At 41.1% G+C, this 21837-nt stretch overlaps 1 protein-coding gene across 3 annotated transcripts in view; it reads left to right on the top strand.

The window, feature by feature from the left end:
• The window catches only part of LOC124550613, a 176391-nt gene extending 155416 nt beyond the window's left edge, over positions 1 to 20975 (top strand). For 2 of the 3 annotated variants that reach the window (XM_047125332.1, XM_047125333.1), the window contains exon 8: positions 15439 to 20975. In XM_047125332.1, the coding sequence (XP_046981288.1) occupies positions 15439 to 20225 (4787 nt within the window). In that variant the 3' untranslated portion in view covers positions 20226 to 20975. The remainder of the gene's footprint in view (positions 1 to 15438) is intronic. The other variant, XM_047125334.1, reaches the window with a different exon arrangement.
• The last annotated feature ends 862 nt before the right edge of the window (positions 20976 to 21837 follow it).

Below are 21837 nucleotides of genomic sequence, written 5' to 3'. Positions count from 1 at the left end.
AAATGATAACATAATTCAAAGCCACGCATTGTCTAGATGATTGTTCCAATAGTGTGCGACCAGACAAGTGCTACTGCTGCTCGGACAGTTCAGGAAGAAATGGAGACTTAAGCGGATTCATCTCCACAGGGTGAAGTCAGTGCTCGTGAAGTAGCATGTCGCACTGGCATTCCAGGCACTACCGTTTGGAGAGCACTAAGGCGTGCCCTCCAGTGCTATCCGTACAAAATGCAGCAGCACTGATTTTGTGTCACAGAGAGCTTTCCACAACTGCAGAATACGGACTACTGACAATCCCAGAACTGTTGTGGAAACCCACTTGCATGTCAAAAGTCACCGTGCAGAATGAATTTACCACATCAATCGTGATCAGGCCCTTTTTCTTCGAGGAAATGTGGGGGTGCTGTTTGTCAAACTGTCAGTGTGGTGTGCTGCTTCTCAAACTGTCAGAGGGACCAATGACCAAGAAGTTTGGTCCCTTCCCTCCTTTTAAACCAAACAACCAAACTGTCAGTGTGGTGGTTGTGAGGTACACCAATACGTTACAGAATTGCATCACCCCTAGCCTAGCTGATAAACACCTGCTATGAGGTACAACTTTTATGTAGGATGACTCTCCACCACATCCTGCTTCATGTGTGAAAGAGCACTTGCACACATTGTTCGTTGGGTATCATATGCTGAACTGCCACTTCTGTTATGCTTGGCCACCCAGGTCCCCAAATCTTTGTCCATGTGATTATTGCTTGTGGGTTTACCTGGAGTTGTAAATCTACCACAATCATCCAACCTCATTAGGAATACTAAAGCGTACAAACTGTAAAACTTATTTTTGTTATGAAATGGTTCTGACACTTAGTTCGATTTTGTGCTTTCTCGTTAACATTTGGTGTTTTAAAAAAATGTGTAACTAACTAGTTGGAACATTGTTTACATCATGATATCTGATGGGCTCAGCCCAGAACGTTTCATTTGGAATAAATGCACCAAAAAACAATTTGGTACCTGTTTGTTTGCGACTGCTCAGCTTTTCTAAAATACAGTAAACTGTATTAATAATAATGGTCGAATACCTCTGCTGGCAATTACTCATAGTAGATTTGCCAAAAGCCCCAGTAAACATTTCAAATGCAGTGATGCACTTTATTCCATTTTCAAGGAAAATTTAATGCAAATTCTTTGAACCATCTTTCGAAAGTAAAAATTTGCTGGGTACTTGAATACACGCATAACATTTTCATTGTCATAATAAACTAAATATTCGAAGCATTTAAAAATGCAAACATACATCAATGACATGTTTGCCATCAAAATGATTTTTTCAAGTCAGATGAACAAAGCCTTACAAATTCCTATTACTTTTTACTCAAAACCAATACGTACATGACAGTCGTGATGCCGGTGCTGTCATTGAGTGCACTGCTGTCGCCTCACCTTTCTCTGGTGCCACATGGAGGGAAGCAGCGACAATACCATTATGGAAATGTGGCATTGTGCTGTCCTACTGAAGCATAAAACTGGAAAGATCATCAATTAAGGCAAAATCTAACGTGTTACTGAATTAAAGTACACATCACCAGTGACGGTACGCTCATGAAAATCGAAGGAGCATCCGTACACTTCTCATTTGGTAAGCCTCTTGACAAGTCGGTGGTCTGAATTGAAGATTCTCGCATTATTGGTATGACTTTTTTTTTTTCCTCTAAGGCGGAGTTTTGTGTTGTTATTGAATAGTGGCTTGTCATTGCATTCATCTTGTTCCAGCCATTGCTGCATTTTGACACAAAAATCATTTTGAGTGATCATGCAATAGTAAAGTGTGTAAAGCCCATTTTACATGAGTGACTTTCTGGTCAAAATCAATTACTCGAAATGCATTCTTTTTTCGTCCCTACGTAAGTGTCTCTACAGTGCCAGTGATTTATAGATTGTGCCAAATGTGGAGTTCTAAATTACCAAGTGTGCTGCACACTGCACATGCGCAGAAACAAGGGACTATAGCTATGTCTTCTAACTCTGAAAGTTAAATTTGTTCTGGTGGAGCTCACTCCTATTGTAGAAAAGGATTTTTTGATTTTGTTTATTGTGTTTTTTGCTTTGTTTTTGTGGCACAGGGTCTTAGCATTTCTCACTATTAGTGTTCTCTTAAAAGAAAGATGGAATATCTTAAAACAATTATTTTACGTTTCACATAGGAAAAGCCCGAACATTGCATAAATAAGAGCATAAATTTGCAAACTTGTTTTAAAGAAAATTATTTCAACAGTGAAAAAGTCAGAAGTACTTGATGAGAAAAATAACTTTCAGTGTTATTTGGCACTTAGCAAGAACATAAGATACAAAGGATAAAGCAAAAAAGTGCTATTTACTGCATTTTTGATGCATTCACAAGTATATACAGGACTATTACAAATGATTGAAGCGATTTCATAAATTCACTGTAGCTCCATTCATTGACATATGGTCACGACACACTATAGATACGTAGAAAAACTCATAAAGTTTTGTTCGGCTGAAGCCACACTTCAGGTTTCTGCCGCCAGAGCACTCGAGAGTGCAGTGAGACAAAATGGCGACAGGAGCCGAGAAAGCGTATGTCGTGCTTGAAATGCGCTCACATCAGTCAGTCATAACAGTGCAACGACACTTCAGGACGAAGTTCAACAAAAATCCACCAACTGCTAACTCCATTCGGCAATGGAAATCAACGGGTCGGCCTGCAGTGAGCGAAGAAACGGTTGAACGCGTGCGGGCAACTTTCACGCGTAGCCCGCGGAAGTCGACGAATAAAGCAAGCAGGGAGCTAAACGTACCACAGCCGACGGTTTGGAAAATCTTACGGAAAAGGCTAAAGCAGAAGCCTTACCTTTTACAATTGCTACAAGCCCTGACAAAGTCAAACGCTTTGAATTTTCGGCGCGGTTGCAACAGCTCATGGAAGAGGATGCGTTCAGTGGGAAACTTGTTTTCAGTGATGAAGCAACATTTTTTCTTAATGGTGAAATGAACAGACACAATGTGCGAATCTGGGCGGTAGAGAATCCTCACACATTCGTGCAGCAAATTCGCAATTCACCAAAAGTTAACGTGTTTTGTGCAATCTCACGGTTTAATGTTTACGGCCCCTTTTTCTTCTGCGAAAAAATCGTTACAGGACACGTGTATCTGGACATGCTGGAAAATTGGCTCATGCCACAACTGGAGACCGACAGCGCCGACTTCATCTTTCAACAGGATGGTGCTCCACCGCACTTCCATCATGATGTTCGGCATTTCTTAAACAGGAGATTGGAAAACCAATGGATCGGTCGTGGTGGAGATCATGATCAGCAATTCATGTCATGGCCTCCACACTCTCCCGACTTAACCCCATGCGATTTCTTTCTGTGGGGTTATGTGAAAGATTCAGTGTTTAAACCTCCTCTACCAAGAAACGTGCCAGAACTGCGAGCTCGCATCAACGATGCTTTCGAACTCATTGATAGGGACATGCTGCGCCGAGTGTGGGGGGAACTTGATTATCGGCTTGATGTCTGCCGAATCACTAAAGGGGCACATATCGAACATTTGTGAATGCCTAAAAAAACTTTTTGAGTTTTTGTATGTGTGTGCAAAGCGTTGTGAAAATATCTCAAATAATAAAGTTATTGTAGAGCTGTGAAATCGCTTCAATCATTTGTAATAACCCTGTATTTTGTCGAGCAAATAAATGTGTATGTTCTGAAATTAAATGTGTGGATGCATTTTTCCTATTCTTTCAGTTCTCAGGAATCTGAAGAATTTGCCGCACATCCTTTGACAAGAACTTCCACAATGGATTCTGCTTTAGTCATTAATAAACGCTACTACCACTGCTTGTTCCTACATTTTGTTACTATATTTCTGTTTTTCCATGAAAAGCATAGTCCCTCATAACCTCCCTTTCACCAGTCAAATGCTAAAAACTGCACAGCAGACAGCTCTCAAAATACATTTTTGGCACTGGCGTGTAAACGAAAATGACTTGTGTCGAGTACTCACTTCGGACAAGAAAGTCAGTCATGTAAAAGGGGCTTAAAAGTTGAAAAAGTGTACTCCTTACAGCGTGATCGCTTTCAAAGTATACACTTATATAAGGAGTTGGATGTGTAGTCTTTTACAAACACCTTTTAGTAATTGCTGTGGAGTTAAGGAACAAAGAATGGTGTGTATTGTGTCGATAATCTTCTATAGTCTCCAGTCACACTATTCTGTGTCTGGCTGCAATCAGTGATGTCAACCTGCATCACCCAATGCCTGCTACAGTTCCTAGGGTTTCTCATTTTCAGTATTCACTTGTAAAACGCCATAGCCACTTTATGGAATAGATTCCATTAAGCACCTGGTTTGTTGTTGCTGTTTTGGTCAACTTTGTAAGAATTCTGCGTGCAAAATATTAGCTGCCAATATAAACTGGAAATTACTCATAAGAAATAATGAACAATATTATTTTTCACACATTTCCACCAATGTAACTGTCTCTCTTACAGCTCTGAATTCTCACACTAAAAAACGGGTTTGCAGGGCAAAACACCAAATTTAGTTACTGGAAAAAAATCTTTTTCTGTAATGGTGTAGATGAAAGTGTTACATTGTATGTACAAGGGTGGTTAGATAACTCCGCTAAAAAAAAAGCAAAAAAGAAAATATTTGTTTTTTTAAACAATTGTCTGACTTCTTGATGTATTCTCTTTGAAGGATATAAGTTGGTCCAGTGAGCCTCCAGCTTCCTTATCCCATCAGAAAAATAGGTTCTGTTGAACTCTGCAAAATACCCATTGATTGCAACTATCAGTTCCTCATTTTGTGGAAATTTCTGACCAACAAGCCAAAACCGAGTTAACAAGCAGGAAGAAGTCACTTGGGGCAAAGTCTGGTGAATAGGGTGGATGAGGAACCAATTCAAAGCCCAGTTCATGTACTTTTGCCTTCTTTATCACTGATGTGTGGGATAGTGTGTTATCCTGGTGAAAAAGCACTTTTTTGCATGCCAACCTTGGTCTTTTTTACCACTGGGAATCCCAAAAACACAGTGGCCATCACCACACCAGTTGACAAAATGTTCTTTGCCTTCTTCGTTGGTCTTTCACCAGCCTTTGTCCATTGTTGTGACTGGCATTTAGACTCTGGTATTTAATGACAGATCCAGGTTTCATCAACAGTCACAGATCGACACAAAAGGTCCGTGGATTTCGGTTAACCATCACCAGACATTGTGTTGAAATGTTGTGCCGAATGTGTTTTTGGTCGACTGTGAGCAGTCCCAGCACCCTCTTTGCACACAGCTTCTTCATAGCCAATTCTCCATGCAAGGTATTATGCACTCACTCAGTGGAGATGCCTACAGTCCCAGCAATATCATGAACTTTTAATCGGCATTCTTGCATAACAATATCACCCCCCCCCCCCCCCCTCTATGTTTCCTTTGTTGTGTAACTGGATTGTGCTTGTCCAAGCACATTTAAATTCATTAATCCAGAAGTAAGTGGTCTTCAGTGAGGGTGCAGAGACCTTGTGAACTTCATCCAGTTCTTTTTTTATTTGTGCTACTGTCCGACCCTTCAAATGAAAATGTTTGGTAACAGCACGAAACTGTTTTCTCCATTTTCAATCGCGGTGGACATGCTGACCAATTCAGACGGCTGTCAACAATGAACTGTACATTATTGAAATTCTTTATACAATCCTTGGACTAATCACACGTACCTGCTGTGAAGGTACAACAGAAATGTTTTATTCTTTCATTGAAATCTACCAGACTTATAAAACCACCCTCGTATATAGCTCTCTCCTCACTGGTAGAGTGTATATGCAATAAATACAAAATTTCCAATATTTCAACATTTTTTTAGTTGTAACTATTGTAAAAGTGAGAAATGGTAAGATAATCGAGAAGTAAGAGAGAGGTACTGGTGGAAGTTAAGCTGTGAGGGTAGGTAGTGAGTTGTCTCTGGCTATTTTAACCAACCAATAATTTTCCCCATGAAATTCAAAGGTTCTGGGGTGAGTCCCAGTCTGGCACCAAATTTTAATGTGCCATGAAGTATTAAAAAAGTGATGCAATTTTCCAAACGTATATTTTTATAAGCACCACAAATATACAGTTAATTATGACAATTGTAGTATGTACATAATTTGAGGGATGCTGTCAACGTTTGGCTAGGTGCAAGCAGGACTCTCACACTGAGGATTCCATACAAACTTATTTATGTATACAGATAGCTTATTCATTCTGTTTCTGGCTGTTATCAACATTGATACTGGCAAGATATCAGTCCCAAATATTCCAAGATTTTCGAGAATGTTTTAATTTCAGTAATATAAATGTGACATAAAATCATGCAGGAGGCAGGTGACCATTATTATAATTAGCAGTTCTGTATTCAGGCTGACTTGGCTGCAACAGTAAAAGTCACAACTCAGGTGACGAATGACTTTATTGCTTATATGACACATTTCAGAATTTATCCATCATCAGATAGCCAAGACAGATTACTGCACAAAGATATGGCTTTTCAAGTTGTATGTGAAACATAAATTCGCAGGCTAAATGCAGTAATCGCTCCAGGATATCTGATGATGGATAAATTCTGATATGTGTCGTATGAGCAATAAAATCATTTCTTGCCTTCTCAACTTACGCCAGAGGGTGGTTGGGTTTCGGTTTCCACTGAATAGGCCAGGAGTCCACTACTCACAGGAGGTGGCTACATGGGTAACAGGGGTTGTGCAGCATGGACTGGGTGGTTTTTTTTAGGTTAGAGGTCTCGGGCGAATGTAGAAAGGGCTTCAGTCTCAAACGATGTGGGTCGAACGTAGGAAGAACATAGATACAGAACCATCAGTATAACAGATGTAAATTGTCATAGCTGTGTTGGGAAAGTACCAGAGCTCCAAGCGCTAATAGAAAGCACTGATGCTCAAATCGTTATAGGCACTGCAAGCTGGTTAAAGCCGGAAATAAGTTCAGCCAAAATTTTTGCAAAGAACCTAACGGTGTTCCGAAAGGATAATCTAAACACAGTTGGCAGTGGCGTGTTTGTTGCTGATAGTAGTAGTTTATCTTGTAGCGAAATTTAAGTGGATAGTTCCAGTGAATTAGTAAGGGCAGAGGTCATCCTTGGCAGCCGGAATAAAATAATAAATCCTTTTGCTGACCTCCCAGCTCAGATGATACGATTGATGAAAGGTTCAAAGATAACATAAGTTTAATGTCAAACACTTACTAGACTCATACAATTATAGTTGGTGGTGACTTTACCCTCAATATGGTGTCGAAAATACAGGTTTAAATCTGGAGGTGCACATAAAACATCATCCAGAATTGTGCTAAATGCCTTCTCTAAAAATTGTTTAGAGCAGTTAGTTCATACTGCAAGCCAAATTTAAATGAACATAAAATCTCCAAGATCGGCGATCTTTTACAGGAGCTTAAAATTTAGTGTGGGCTTCACACTAAATGCTTATCATAGTTTCCACAGCAAAACTTTGTCTCGAAAACTGGCAGAAAATTCAAAGAGATTCTGGTTGTATGTAAAGTATGCTAGCGGCAAGACAAAATCAATGCTTTCTCTGCGTGATAGCAATGGAAGTACTATCGATGACAGTGCTGCCAAAGCAGACTTACTAAACACAGCCTCAGAAAATTCATTCACCAAAGAAGACAAAGTAAATATTCCAGAATTCAAATCAAGAACAGTTGCCAACATGAATAACTTGGAAGTAGATATCCTCAGAGTAATTCTTAAATCGCTTAATAAAAGCAAACCTTCTGGTCCATACTGTATGTCAGTTAACTTCCTTTCAGAGTATGCTGATGCAATAGATCCATACTTCACAATCATATGCAACGATTTGCTCTAAGAAAGATCCATACCCAAAGACTGGAAAGTTGCACAGGTCACACCAATATTCGAGAAAGGTAGTAGAAGTAATCCACTAAATTACAGGCCTATATCATTAACATTGATATGCAGCAGGATTTTGGAACACACATTCTCTTGAAATATTGTGAATTATCTGGAATAGTACGGCCTATTGACACACAGTCAGCACGGATTTAGAAAACATCGTACTTGTGAAACACAACTAGCTCTTTACACATACGAAGTGCTGAGTGCTATTGACAAGGTATTTCAAACTGGTTCCGTATTTCTAGATTTCCAGAAGGCTTTTGACACAAAACGTCACAGGCAGCTTGTAGTGAAATTGCATGCTTGTGGAATATAGTCTCAGTTATGTTACTAGATGCGTGATTTCTTGTCAGAGGGGTCACAGTTCATAGTAATTGATGGAAAGTCATAGAGTAAAACAGAAACAAGGTAGTGATAGAGACCCTCTGCTGTTACTTATCTATATAGAAGATTTAGGAGAGAATCTGAGCAGCCATCTTAGATTGTTTGTAGATGATGCTGTCATTTATCGCCTAGTAAAGACATCAGAAGATCAAAACAAATTGCAAAATAATTTAGAAAAAATATCTATGTGGTGTGAAAGTTGGCAATGGACCTTAAATAACGAAAAGTTGTAATGCCATCCGCATGAGTGCTAAAAGGAATCTGTTATAGTTCACTTACATGATAAATCAGTCGACTATAAAGGCCGTAAATTCAACAAAATACCTAGGAATTACAATTATGAACAAATTAAATCGGGAAGAACACACAGAAAATGTTGTGGGGAAGACAATCCAAAGACTGTGTTTTATTGGCACAACACGTAGAAAATGTTACAGCTCTACTAAAGACACTGCCTACACCATGCTTGTTCATCCTCTTTCGGAGTATTGCTGCTGTCTGGTATCCTTACCAGATGGGATTAATGAAGTACATCAAGAACGTTCAGAGAAGAGCAGTACTTTTTTTTATATATATATTTTTTTATTTTATTTTATTTTATTTTTTTATTAATGATACGGGATTTGTGGTGGACATCATAGACCATAGTATGTGACATAAATTTCAACTTTGTTCATCTGCCTGATCCTGAGAAAAATGGGGTCTTAACAGATGGATGAGCAGTCAGTCATATATATATATATATATATATATATATATATATATATATATATATATATATATATAAAAAACAAAGATGAGGTGACTTACCGAACAAAAGCGCTGGCAGGTCGATAGACACACAAACATACACACAAAATTCAAGCTTTCGCAACAAACTGTTGCCTCATCAGGAAAGAGGGAAGGAGAGGGGAAGACGAAAGGAAGTGGGTTTTAAAGGAGAGGGTAAGGAGTCATTCCAATCCCGGGAGCGAAAAGACTTACCTTAGGGGGGAAAAAAGGACAGGTATACACTCGCACACACGCACATATCCATCCACACATACAGACACAAGCAGACATATTTTTATATATATATATATATATCTCTGTGTGTGGGGGAGGAGGTTACAGAAATACAGTTTCCAGATTTTTCTCCTTTGGTTGTGCAGTGAAACCTTCCCTTTTCTCAAATTCCATGATTCTAGGCAAACAAGAAGTACCCTACATTCTTTGATGAGTGAGTTTGCGAGTATCAAAAATATGTGACGTAAATGGTGGTATCTTTTGATTATGTTGACGTAGAAGCTTCAGTTTTTTTGAAAAGCCAAGGTACTATAGACCTCAGTATGTGACATAAATTTCTGCTAGATACATCTGACTATTCCAGAGAAAATGGGTTTTTAACAGTCAGAGAGGTGGACAACAGAGCAATGCTGTAAGTGTTCTGTTTTTACTAATTGAGATGCAGCAGAGTCCTGAAAAGTGAGTGAGAGGGGCACAAATGTAAGGAGGAGAAGTTTTGTAAAATTTTCTGCAAAGAAACTCAGCCCTTGAAGCTTCTACCTATAGGCACAGATGTTCATGTAGCCAGCCATATAATACAGTTATGTAAGGGTACAATTGAGGCAAGTTGCTGTTGAGGTAAACACTGCCTTCTGAACTGCATTAACTGACACTGTACCAGACTTACCATTTGCAATGGAGAGGTGGAGTTACTGTTGCATATTCTGGACTGTTATAGCCACTCGAAATTGAGTTCAGTTCCAGGACCAAACAGTGAGTGAGGTGGAGCACTGCTCAAGACACTGTATTCTGTTTAAAATTTCTTGAGGAATGACAGACACGTAGGAAGTAGTGGGGTGTGACTTGTGCGAGGTACATCACGTATTCAGCCAGTCTCCCAAGAGATGTCCACAGCAATCGCTGGTGGTTGCCAAACCTTCACCCACACTACCGTAACACCACTTCCCACACGTAGTGTTTTTCAGGTTCAGACATTTTACTGTTCTGTGAGAGCATAGATTCCATGTTCTGGTTTTATTTGTTTTCATTTCTTATGATTGCGGAATATAATATGCTATTCGTTGTATGGTATGTGCTGTTGAGCAGTGTCAAAAGCAATTTGGTAAATTGTTAGTAGTAGAAACTTTCTGATTTTCTCCTCTTGGTCATGGTATTGCCATACGAGGTCAGTAAGGAGAAAGGGCTTGCATGTTGTGTGTCTACTTCAAGAGAGAAAAAACTGGTGGAAACTCATATATCTCCATTAACAAGGTCATCAGAATACTGCTGCAGCTTTGAGTACAAACAAAAACAATAATGTAAACATTGGTCAAGAAATTTACAAGAAAGTAGAGGAAGCTGAAAAATTATTGAAGATGAAAATTTAGGGGTGAGGGGATGCTGAAGATTAGTGGATATACTTGTCTTGTAGGCAGCAGTCACAACAGGCATAAGACCAAATGCATGCTTGATACTTCCATTTACCAAACTAGATTCATTGCTAATTATCAGTTATAGTGTCCTGTTCATGATCATGCCATAGAAAAGAGTATCAGTAATTCAGCAACTTAATGGTCATATTTAAGAAAGCAAGTCTATTCCAGGATGGTCGCACAAACTTACTTACGGTGTTGTAAGCCCTGGTTTCTTGGTATGGCTACCTATCTGGCCATAAGTTATTTATGGAAAGAGACTATATATAACTTCGTAGCTGATCATAAAACATAACAGGCGACCACTTAAGTCTTGACACAGGAGCGGGCAGTGTGTTATTCACCATGTTTAAGTCCAAGTATTTCCTGTTTGAGACCTGATGGAGCTATGGTTTGTAGCAGATGAAAATATACTCTAATGTTAACATAATTGTTCTCATATGCAGTTTTCCACTTGTAGGAAATTCATTAATGTCACGTGGAAATGCATTTTCATAAATTGTATGTAGACAATCTTAAAAATTTGTCGCTGTAAATAAAACTGAAACAAGAATGTAGTGCAGCTCTTTGAGAACACACTGTATGGTGACCCAAGTTGGGGCCTTGTGGTTATTAGGAGGTTGAAAAAGAGTGGGGGAGAATGATTCAGTGGAGTGCCAGAGCACTGGGGAAACATTATTCAGTTAAATCATTTATTGGTGAAAGTTTATTAGTCAGTCCATCATCTTCCTGGCGCTGCCTAGTGGTGATGATCCTAAGTCTGCACTGTTCGAAAGCAAGAAGTGGCACGTCAGTGCCCGACGAGGAACTTGATGAGCACAGATCCTGACATTGCCTTCGGTCATTGCTGTAGTCCTTAGAAGGGTGCGGTGGCTTTGCATCTCCACATGCCTGTGGGGCAGTAGTCGACTTAAATTGGAGCCTCAGCACTCTGGATGAGTGAAGCTATGCTTAAGTCCATTCCCAGCCAAGATGCTGTGAATGTGGAAGACTCAACAGCAACAAGGATGGCCTGAGTGGCAGTCTCAGTGTACAGTCAGTAAGGCAGTACTTGTACTGCTCCAATAGTGCCGACATAGGCTCCTAGTGCACAAGTTGAACAGCTTGCACACAGACAGATCAGTTTCTCCATTTACAGTGAGTCAGCCCAGCCCCCATTCTCAGTGAGTCACCATTGTGACTTGTAGATCAAAAGTCCCGTCTGTGGCCGGACAGCTCTGGACTTGTAGTGGTGAACTCCAGGTTAGCAGCAGCTTATAAACACTTTATGAATCCACCAGAGCACCCTGCAGCTTGATAGAGCTGGCCTTCCATCAGTCTCTGTGACGCAGATGGAATGGTGCCCCTTTGACAGAATGGCCTCACTCTGAGAATGAGCTTGAGTAAGGTAGAGATTTTATAGCCGGCGCCCCCACCCCACCATAAGTGACTGAATGTACTTGTTTTCTAAGCCAGTCTGCCCTCTTGGCTGCTCTACTGTTTAACTTCGGGGTTTCAGTTTTCAAGGTGCTGAATCAGTTGTTCTTGGCTTCCCTCTCACAGTCTGCTGAATCTAGCTCCCAGCTTGTCTGTATTTTGGGCCTTCCGTGTTGACATTCAGTTATGATACTGTTGGGTACCCAGCAGACATGCCCCACTTAACGATGTCTTGGTCGGTTTCTAACAAAATTTTATTCCTGGTCTTCATTGCTATTTTATTGTGCAACAGTTATATAGTTGGTAGTTTCGAATGAGTTGCGTGAAATGTAGTATTATTCGTGTGTTCCAAGCAGAATGTGGCAACTTTGCTTGCTTAACACTTCCATGCATGTCTGCAGAAGTGTCAATACAAAAATAATTTTGAACAGAGTATAAATTCATATTAAGTAAGATCTTAGCTGAAATCTCTATCCAAGCATTTCAGTCTGGCTTTTCTCTGATTTTCCAAAATTACAGCAGATGATTCTTTCAAGGCTACACCAGATTCCTTCCCCCCATCATTACCCAGTCTGTGCTCATGTTCCAACTCCAGTGGCCTCTTGTGTTGACAGTATGTAAAAGCTCTAACCTTTCTTCTTTTCTTCCTTCACTCATTCATTCCTTTATTCTTCATATCTTCAGCAGTGACTACCACCCCGTGGAAGAGGTGGCACACAGATTTTTACCATTCCTCCCTGGAGTGTGTATTATTCGGAATGTTGCAGTAGGATGACTGCTTGTCTAGAACAATCCTTTTACCCAGTGTAGTGCAGCAACTCAACATGGCATGGACTCAACAAGTCACGGCCCCTGCAGAAATACTGTGCCGTGCTGCCTCTATAGCAATCCACAATTGCAAAGGTGTGTAGGCTTTTGCGCACAAACTGGCCTCTAGATTATGTCCCATAAATGTTTGATGGGATTCGTGTTGGACGATCTGTGTGACCAAATCATTCGCCTGAATTGTCCATGATGTTATTCAAACCAGTTGGAAACAGTTGTGGCCCAGTGACATGACTTAATTATTTGGGAACATGAAGTCCATGAATGGCTGCAAATGGTCTCCAAGTAGCTGAACATAACTATTTCGTCAATGATCAGTTCAGTTTGACCAGAGGACGCAATCCATTCCGTGTAAACACAACCCACACAGATCATGGAGCCACCACCAGATTTCACAGTGCCTCGTTCGCAACTTGGGTCCGTGGCTTCGTGGAGTCTGCGCGCCACTCTCACTACCATGAGCTCTTACCTACTGAAATTGTGTCCTATCTGACCAGGCCATGATTTTCCTGTCATCTAGGGTCCAACTGAAATGGGTACGAGCCCAGGAGAGGTGCTTCCATTTAATGTCTAGCTGCTAGCAGAGCCGCTCACATCGTTCATCTGCTGCCATAGCCCATTGCTGCAAAATTCCTCTGCACTGTCGTAACAAGATACGCTTTTTCTACATCTCACATTGATTTCTGTGATTGTTTCGCACAGTGTCGCTTGTCTGTTGGCACTGACAACTTTGAGCAAACATAAGTGCTCTCGGTTGTTAAGTGAAGGCCGTCGATCACTGTGTTGACCGTGGTGACAGGTAAGGCCTAAAATTTGGCATTCTCAGCACACTCTTGACACTGTTGATCTTGGAATATTGAATTTCTTAATGATTACCAAAATGGAATGTTACGTGTCTAGCTCCAACTACAATTCCGTGTTCCAAGTCTGTGAATTCCCACCGTGTGACCTTAATCACACGGAAATCTTTTCACGTGGATTACCTGTGTACAAATGAGAGGTCTTCCGGTGCACTGTCGTTTTATACCTTTTGTATACAACACTATCGCCACCTGTATATGTGCGTGTTGCTGTCCCGTGACTTTTGTCACCTCAGTTTATATCAGCATTGGATATTTGGTATCAGCTCTTTTTTACTAATTTGAATATAAAGTAGTACCTTGCCAACCATCACACCTTCAAACTTCAAGTTAATTATGACTGCAGAGTGAAGGACATCTGATTGAAAAAAGTTGTTGCTAACAAGTATATTTGTGTTACATTACAGTGATAGCAGTTCAAAGCATTTTCCTGCAAGTCTCTATCACACGGCGATACGATGTCACATAGAATGGCAACAGATGACAGAAGGAAGGCAAGAACTTGTAACTTAAGAGCAATTGCAGATTATTGCTGAAGATGGAGTAATCGCTAATAAATGATGTGGCAACTCAAAAAATTTCATTTGTGCCATGAAAACAAGTAAAATAAAATTTCTCTCATGTAAAAGAAAAAGAATGGAAGAACTGGTTCATTGAAATTTGGATTCCCACCTGGAAAAAAACTGAGAAAAGAAAATACTTTGTTCGCCAAGTCTCCACCATATCATGAGTTCTTTTCCTTTTATTAATGCAGATGACTGTCACACATTGGAACTGACTCTTTCTGACACAACCCAGTATGTATTACAACTCAACTTTTAACTCGGAAATCATGCGGGAACTGTACCTTCAAATGGCTCTGAGCACTACGGAACCTAACATCTGAGGTCATCAGCCCCTTAGAACTTAGAACTACTTAAACCTAACTAACCTAAGAACATCACACACATCCATGCCCGCGGCAGGATTCGAACCTGCGACCGTAGCGGTCGCGCAGTTCCAGACTGAAGTGCCTAGAACCGCTCGACCACACCGGCCGGCAACTGTACATTTTAATCATTTATTTGTATCATTGTGGATCATACGCGAATCAAATTTAATTCTTTTGGTGAGGCCTCTTTCATGGTATTGTGATTTTTCACCAGTAGTAGTGTATAACTTAGTGCTCACCATGTAGTTGTTGGACATGATCTATGCAGTATAATTATCCAATTACAGAGTTATCATTATATACTGTGTATGATAGCATAGCTACAGTTATTATATGAACACACTTTGTTTTAAATATTTTATTCATCTAGAATAAAAATTTTGTTTCTGAAATACCCACGTAAAAGTTGAATTTTTTGTCAATTGTAAGTCGTGTAGCATATAACAAATTTAGAGGGGGCAGTTATAACTGTGTGTGTGAACTGAATGAATGGGTGTCTGAGAGCTTGTTTCCCCCTCCTATATATTATATGTTTGTGCAATTCCTCTTTAAGTGTTGTAAATACCATGAGCACATTATGGGCTCTTTGTAAATGTAAAGAGGAAGATCTCGTAAAAATTTTTGTACGTCGTAAATTTATCGATTACATTTAGTGATAAGTTATGCACATACAGCAGAAGAGCCAGTGTCGATGGAACGCTATCTAGTGCTGCAGAGGTGCCAGGAGGCAATCCGTTCACTACTTGTGGACGAGGGGCTCGACATGCCGGGCCGCTTCGTGCTGCGTCAACGTAATATCCAGCCACTCTACATCGGAGGCAGGAGTGTCCCGAGTGACCAGTGCTCACCACTTCTCCGTGACTGGCATGTGCGTCTTCTCAGATTTACTGCCCCACCTGTGGGGACAGCACGATACCTTCTGCAGCAGCAGGAAAGAGTTAAGGAGGCGGCAACACAGGGGTCATCTGCACCTGAACCCTCACAGACACAACCTGTCACTCCAAAGCCACCTACCCCAGCCTCAAAGCAATCCCAGGCTCCACCTACACAAAAGCAGGCGCATTTGACCCCTCCTGCCACTAATAAGCCCTCAGCGAATTCGACACCAGACCTTCTAAGAAAGGAACCACAAGTTATTAAGGGCCCAGTTGTGGTAAAAGATCAGGCGAAGGGAAAAGAGCAGGGGAAGGAAAAAGAGCAGGCGAAGGAAAAAGAACAGGCGATGGAAAAAGAACAGGCGAAGGAAAAAGAGCAGGCGAAGGAAAAAGAGCAGGCGAAGGAAAAGGAGGGGTTCGAAAAGAAAGCCCAGGAACCGGAGGCAGACGAGAAACAGGAACATGTTACGAAGCCAGAGCCTGCAAAAGTGCGGATACTGAACACCGAACAAAAACTGAAGGAGGAAAAGTGCCCAGTGTGTGGTGAACATGCAGCTAAGTGGCGTAGAAATGCGTCAGTAAATACACCGCGTCATTTTCTCAAGTCTGCTTCTCGTGATGCACAGGTGCAGGCAGACTTCATTCCAGTAACGGGGGAGGTTGGTGGTGCACCTGTGAAACTGGCTGTCGAGTGTGGCTCTCAACAGACACAGACGGTGGCACGTGTAGGGTCCTTTTCTTGTTTTGGCACCACAACTGAAAGAGTGATAGAGCAGAGGCAAATTCTACGGAATCATCTCCACAAGAGACTTCTGCAGTTGTACCATGAAAAGGTAATCGGGTGGACTGAGATGATGATGTTACGGAGTAAAGTGAAGAGCACAGTGCAGTCACTCCTTCCGTTGTCACTTGCATCAGTTAAAGCAAAGAAAGTGGCTCGTTTACAAAAATTGGCTGCGAAAAAGAAAAAGAAAGAAGGAAGTACTACGATTGAAGCTCGAGCTGTTACACAGTTGTGTCTTCCATCGTCACTTACATCTGTTAAGAAAAAGAAGAAAAATCTAGTGCAGAATTTGAACTCTAAAAAGAAAAAGAAAATGGGTAGTTTGCAGAATTTGAAAGTGCAAAAAGCTGAGAAAAAGCAAATGAAATCTTCTCCTTTGCATGGGACAGAAGAGTTATTAGAAGAGATTCAAAGGAGTGCAGAACAGGTTAGATTAGGTATGTACGTCGTAAGTAAGACACATGTGCATGGTGAGGGCGAAGTGAATCCACGTGATGTAATGACCGTAGATGATGGCACGGAGGGGATACAAAAAGGCATTGAGGCTGCTCCTTATCCAAAAATTTGTGCTGCAGTGAAATCAGTTGACAAAACTGGGGCTCCTGGCAATGAGGTAGGTGCAGGAGAAATATTGAGGAGGCCAGGAGCTATAACACCAACTGCTGAAAATTTTAGTAACACTAACGAAAATAACACTACTTCACCAGTGGGTGATAGTAATCGGAGTCCAGACCCTGAGAAGCAACAATCTCAACAAGAGGGTGAACACACTCAAAACATACAGAATCTTGTTTCTTCCAAATTGCCGGATAATGTAGATGATAAAATGGCTGCTAGAGAAAAGACACAAGTAGATGACACAGGAAAGGCTGAAGTGAAGACAAATTCAGGAAGACATGCAGAGGCAGAGAAATCCCAAAAAGAGAGGACAGATGATGTTTCTCTAAATGCAAGAACACTTGAGAATCTGTCCAAACGAGAAGGTCGTAGTTCAGACAGTCCAGTGCAGTGTGTTTCCCCCACATCACAAAAAGAAGAGGAAAGCAAACCATTAGTTACAAAAGAGATATGTTCAGAGAACTTGGAAAGTACTGAAGTGAGAAAAGGTGCGGAAACAGCAATAGAAAGAGAAAAGAGTCCTTCAAAACTGAAGCAAGATGCAGAAGGCAGTACAAAAGAGGTGGTAACAGTAGACTTGGAAAATACATATATGGAAAAAGATGCAGAACCATCTAAAAAGATAGAGAAGCCTCTGTTGAAAGAACAGCAAGGTGGAGATGACAGTAGAGAAGAGGTGGTAACAATAGACTCCGTAAATGCGGAAGTGGGAAAAGGTGTAGAACCATCCAAAGAGAAAGAGAAGCCTATGTTGAAAGAGCAGCAAGATGGAGAAGATAGTAGTAAAGAGGTGAAAACAATAGACTTGGAAAATAAGGGGGTGGGAAAAGATGCAGAACCGACCAAAGAGAAAGAGAAGCCTGTGTTGAAAGAGCAGCAAGATGGAGAAGACAGTAGAAAAGAGGTGGAAACAATAGACAAGGAAAATGCACAGGTGGGAAAAGATGTAGAGCCACCCAAAGAGAAAGAGAAGCTTACATTGAAAGAACAGCAAGATGGGGAAGATATTAGAAAAGAGGTGATAACAATAGATTTGGAAAATATGGAGGTGGAAAAAGATGCAGAACCATTCAAAGAGAAAGAGAAGCCTATGTTGAAAGAGCAGAAAGATGGAGAAGACAGTAGTAGAGAGGTGAAAAAGGTAGACATGGAAAATTTGGAAATGGGAAAAGTTGCAGAATCATCTAAAGAAAAAGAAAAGCCTGTGTTGATAGAACAGCAAAATGGAGAAGACAGAAACAAAGATGTGGTAACAATAGGCCTTGAAAATAAGAATATGGGAAAAGATGCAGAACCCTCCAAAGAGGAAGAGACGCTTCTGTCAAAAGAGCAGGAATGTTGTGAAAATAGTAAGAAGAAAGAGGTGATAACTATAGATTTGGAAAGTGAGGAGGTAGGAAAAGATGCAGAACCACCCAAAGAGAAAGATAAACCTGTGTTGAAAGAGCAGCAAGGTAGTGAAAACCTTAAAAGAGACAAGAGCTCAGATGATGTGGAAAGTGCTAAAATGGACAAAGGTGCAGAGTCATCTAAAGAGAAAAAGATATCACCTTTCAAAGAAAAGAGGGATGGAGAAGACAGTATAAAAGAAGTTGTAACAGTAGACTTGGAAGATACAAAAGTGGAAAGAGATACACAACCACCCAAAGAGGAAGGGAAGTCTCTGTTGAAAGAGCAGCAAGATGGCAAAGACAGTAAAAATGAGGTGATAACAATAGATTTGGAAAGTGGGGAGGTAGGAAAAGATGCAGAACCATCCAAAGAGAAAGAGGAACCTATGCTGAAACAGCAGCAAGATGGCAAAGACTTTTTAGGCAGGAGTTCAAATGATGCAGAAAGTAGTATGATGGACAAATATGCAGAGTCATCCAAAGAGATGGGAAATTCTGATTTTAAACGGAAACAAGAGGAAGTTGAAGGAAACAGTAAAAAATTGTGTTCCTCAGACACAGACACAGACAGTACCGAGATGAAAAAAAAAGCAGAACTACCTAGAGAGAAATCTCCTTCCAAAGAGAAGCAAGATGGAGACCATAAAAAAGATATGAGTTCAGATGTCTCAGGAAATTCTAAGTTGGGAAAAAATACAGAGCAATCTAAAGAGGAGAAGTCATCTTCAAAAGAGGAGCGAGACGGTGGACGTAATAAAAAAGACGCGAGTGTAAAGGGCTCAGATAGTTCTGAGGTAGAAGGAGGTGCCGAGTCATGTAGAAAGAGGGAAAAATCTCCTCCTAAACGAAAGAGAGATGAGGCTAGTTCTAGGGAAGGCTCACCTCCTCACAAGGCTAAACGAGCTGGCAGCCCAGCAGGACAAGTGAAGGATACTGCTTCCGGCAGTCGTCCGCCAAATACCGAAGGGGACTGGCGTGGGTCTAGCGGTCGTGGAAGGGGTCGAGGCACCGAAAGTATAAGGGGCGATCGTGGAAGGGGCAGAGGTATGGACGAGAGAGGCTCTGGCAGGTGGAAGGGACGGCCAGAGGAAGATGATTTTGGTTCTTCGGGCAGAGGTAGGGGTCGATACCGCAGTAGCCCCCCTCTGTGGGACAGGTCGGGGCGAGGCAGTTCGCCTCCGTTGGACAGGTCGGGGCGAGGCAGTTCGCCTCCATGGGACAGGTCAGGTCGTGGCAGCCCCCCTCTATGGGACAGGTCAGGTCGTGGCAGCCCCCCCCTGTGGGACAGATCAGGTCGTGGCAGCCCCCCTCCATGGGACAGGTCGGGTCGTGGCAGCCCCCCTCCGTGGGACAGGTCAGGGGGAGGCAACTCCCCTCCATGGGACAGATCAGGACGTGGAAGGAACTTTGACAGTCATAGGGAACTTGATAGTGATTGGCCCAGAGATCGTGACACCAGAAGCAGAAATTATGATGGATCACCTTCTTGGAATCGTGGCAGAGATTGTGATTCTATGTCCGGGAGGCGGGGAGATTACCGTGATGAATTTGAAAGTCCGTCACTGTCTCGGAGGTCGAGGGGCTACGATGGCGATTTTGAAGTTCCTCCGATGGGGGGACGGTCGAGTCACTATGACAGTGACTTCAATGTTCCTGCCATGGGGGGTAGGTCGAGGGGTTATGACGATGACTTTGGTGGAAGCAGGCGGTACGATGATATGGACAGAGAGTGGGGCCCGAGCAGGGATTATGGTGGAGGAGGTGGTGGCGGCTCTTGGAGAGACAGGTATTAAGCCACAAAATGTATTCCTTGAAACTAAAATTTATGACACCATATTTTATGTGGTGTTAATGAAATTTGTAGCTACTTGTATGTAATGATGTCTCATAAATTGAATGGCTATCACAAACGCATAACAACAGTGAGTGATTATGTAGTAGTATTTGCACCACACTCACACAAATTTTGGTTTCACATGAGAGTAAGTTTTTGTTTGGTGCTTATCAAATGATAAATAAATAAGTGAAAAAAGTGAAATATGATTGTTATCAATTTTTCAATATAGAGTACTGTATGCCACTTACGCAACACATTCTTGGTGATGTAGGCAGTAGACATTCCATTTTTCACTACAAATTGTCTTCATAATGATCAAAAAGTATCATTAATAAAGCTGTACATTCAAAATTATTTACCAGTTTTAGTTTCAAGCTGTTTTAATTAATTTTCTAGTTGAGACCAGTGTATATTGTGTGTGCAGATATTAAAATCTTTATTGTTTTTTGTGCAATGAATCTGTTCCATTCATTTTCTTTCTCTGTCAATAAAAGGCGCAGTAGTACTGTGATTATGATGTTTGTTTAAATGCATAATATTAGAACATTGTTGGCTTGTTCACATAGCATTTGAAATGAGCTAATCATATGTACTTGAAAATTTGTCAATGTGGATTCAATTTTATGTGGTCAGATGCACTGTTGTGATTTGTAATGTATGTAGTTGTAGTGTATGATATCTCGAAATAAATAATTCATAAAATGTGGATTCTGTGAAAACTTATTGGCACAGGCCAACATTGTGCTTCCATCAAAACATCCGACCCTTAGAACACACAGAATTCTTCAGAGGGTGTCAAGATACGAGTTGTATTCAAGAAGTAAGGGTAATTGGCTTATCGTTAAATGTCGGCAGCTGGGGATGAAGTTCCACAATCCAAGCACTGTGGAAGTCATTGTTTCAGTTCAGTATGTCTTTGACTGTGGGTGAAAGCAAACGTCTTAAAAATCTTTCCTCGAGAAAAATGTGGAGTGTGTTTATGAATGAATGAATGAATGAATGAATGAGTGAGTGAGTGAGTGAGTGAAAAAAACATTAGACAGTTAGTGCCATACAAACGTGCACGATGAAGAGGTGGCTATCATTATCATATGAAGAGTGAAAACCAAATACTGCAGTCTGGTTGAAGATGGACAGTTGGTGCTGCCCTGGTTGAAGATGGACAGTTGGTGCTGTGGCTGACGAGTTTCCTCGTACTGGATGCATCACTCTGTACCCATTTCTAACAGAAAAACTCGGATATAACTGTCTGCAAGATGAATACCAGAAACTGGCCGCACACTGCTACGTGCAGAATAACTTGTCCTATGCACAGATATACGCCCTCGTCGTGATTGTCGGGCGAGTCTTTCCTTTGTGTCGAACGGGTGGACACCTCGGCTGCCTGTAGCCTGTTCCTCTGTACACTGTGTCCATTGGGAGCAGCCCTCCCATTTATATATACAATACAATACTTTTCGTATATTCTATTCAGGCATTGTTGATTTGTAAAACCTTTAATATATCGAAGTGAGCCTCACACCATCAATATTATTGTCATTTGGCAACACAATTTTATGAGATCAAGG

This window comes from Schistocerca americana, chromosome 9 (genome assembly GCF_021461395.2).
Source record: "Schistocerca americana isolate TAMUIC-IGC-003095 chromosome 9, iqSchAmer2.1, whole genome shotgun sequence".
In the NCBI taxonomy this organism is placed as follows: domain Eukaryota; kingdom Metazoa; phylum Arthropoda; class Insecta; order Orthoptera; family Acrididae; genus Schistocerca; species Schistocerca americana.
This window is presented reverse-complemented; position numbering and strand designations above follow the sequence as displayed.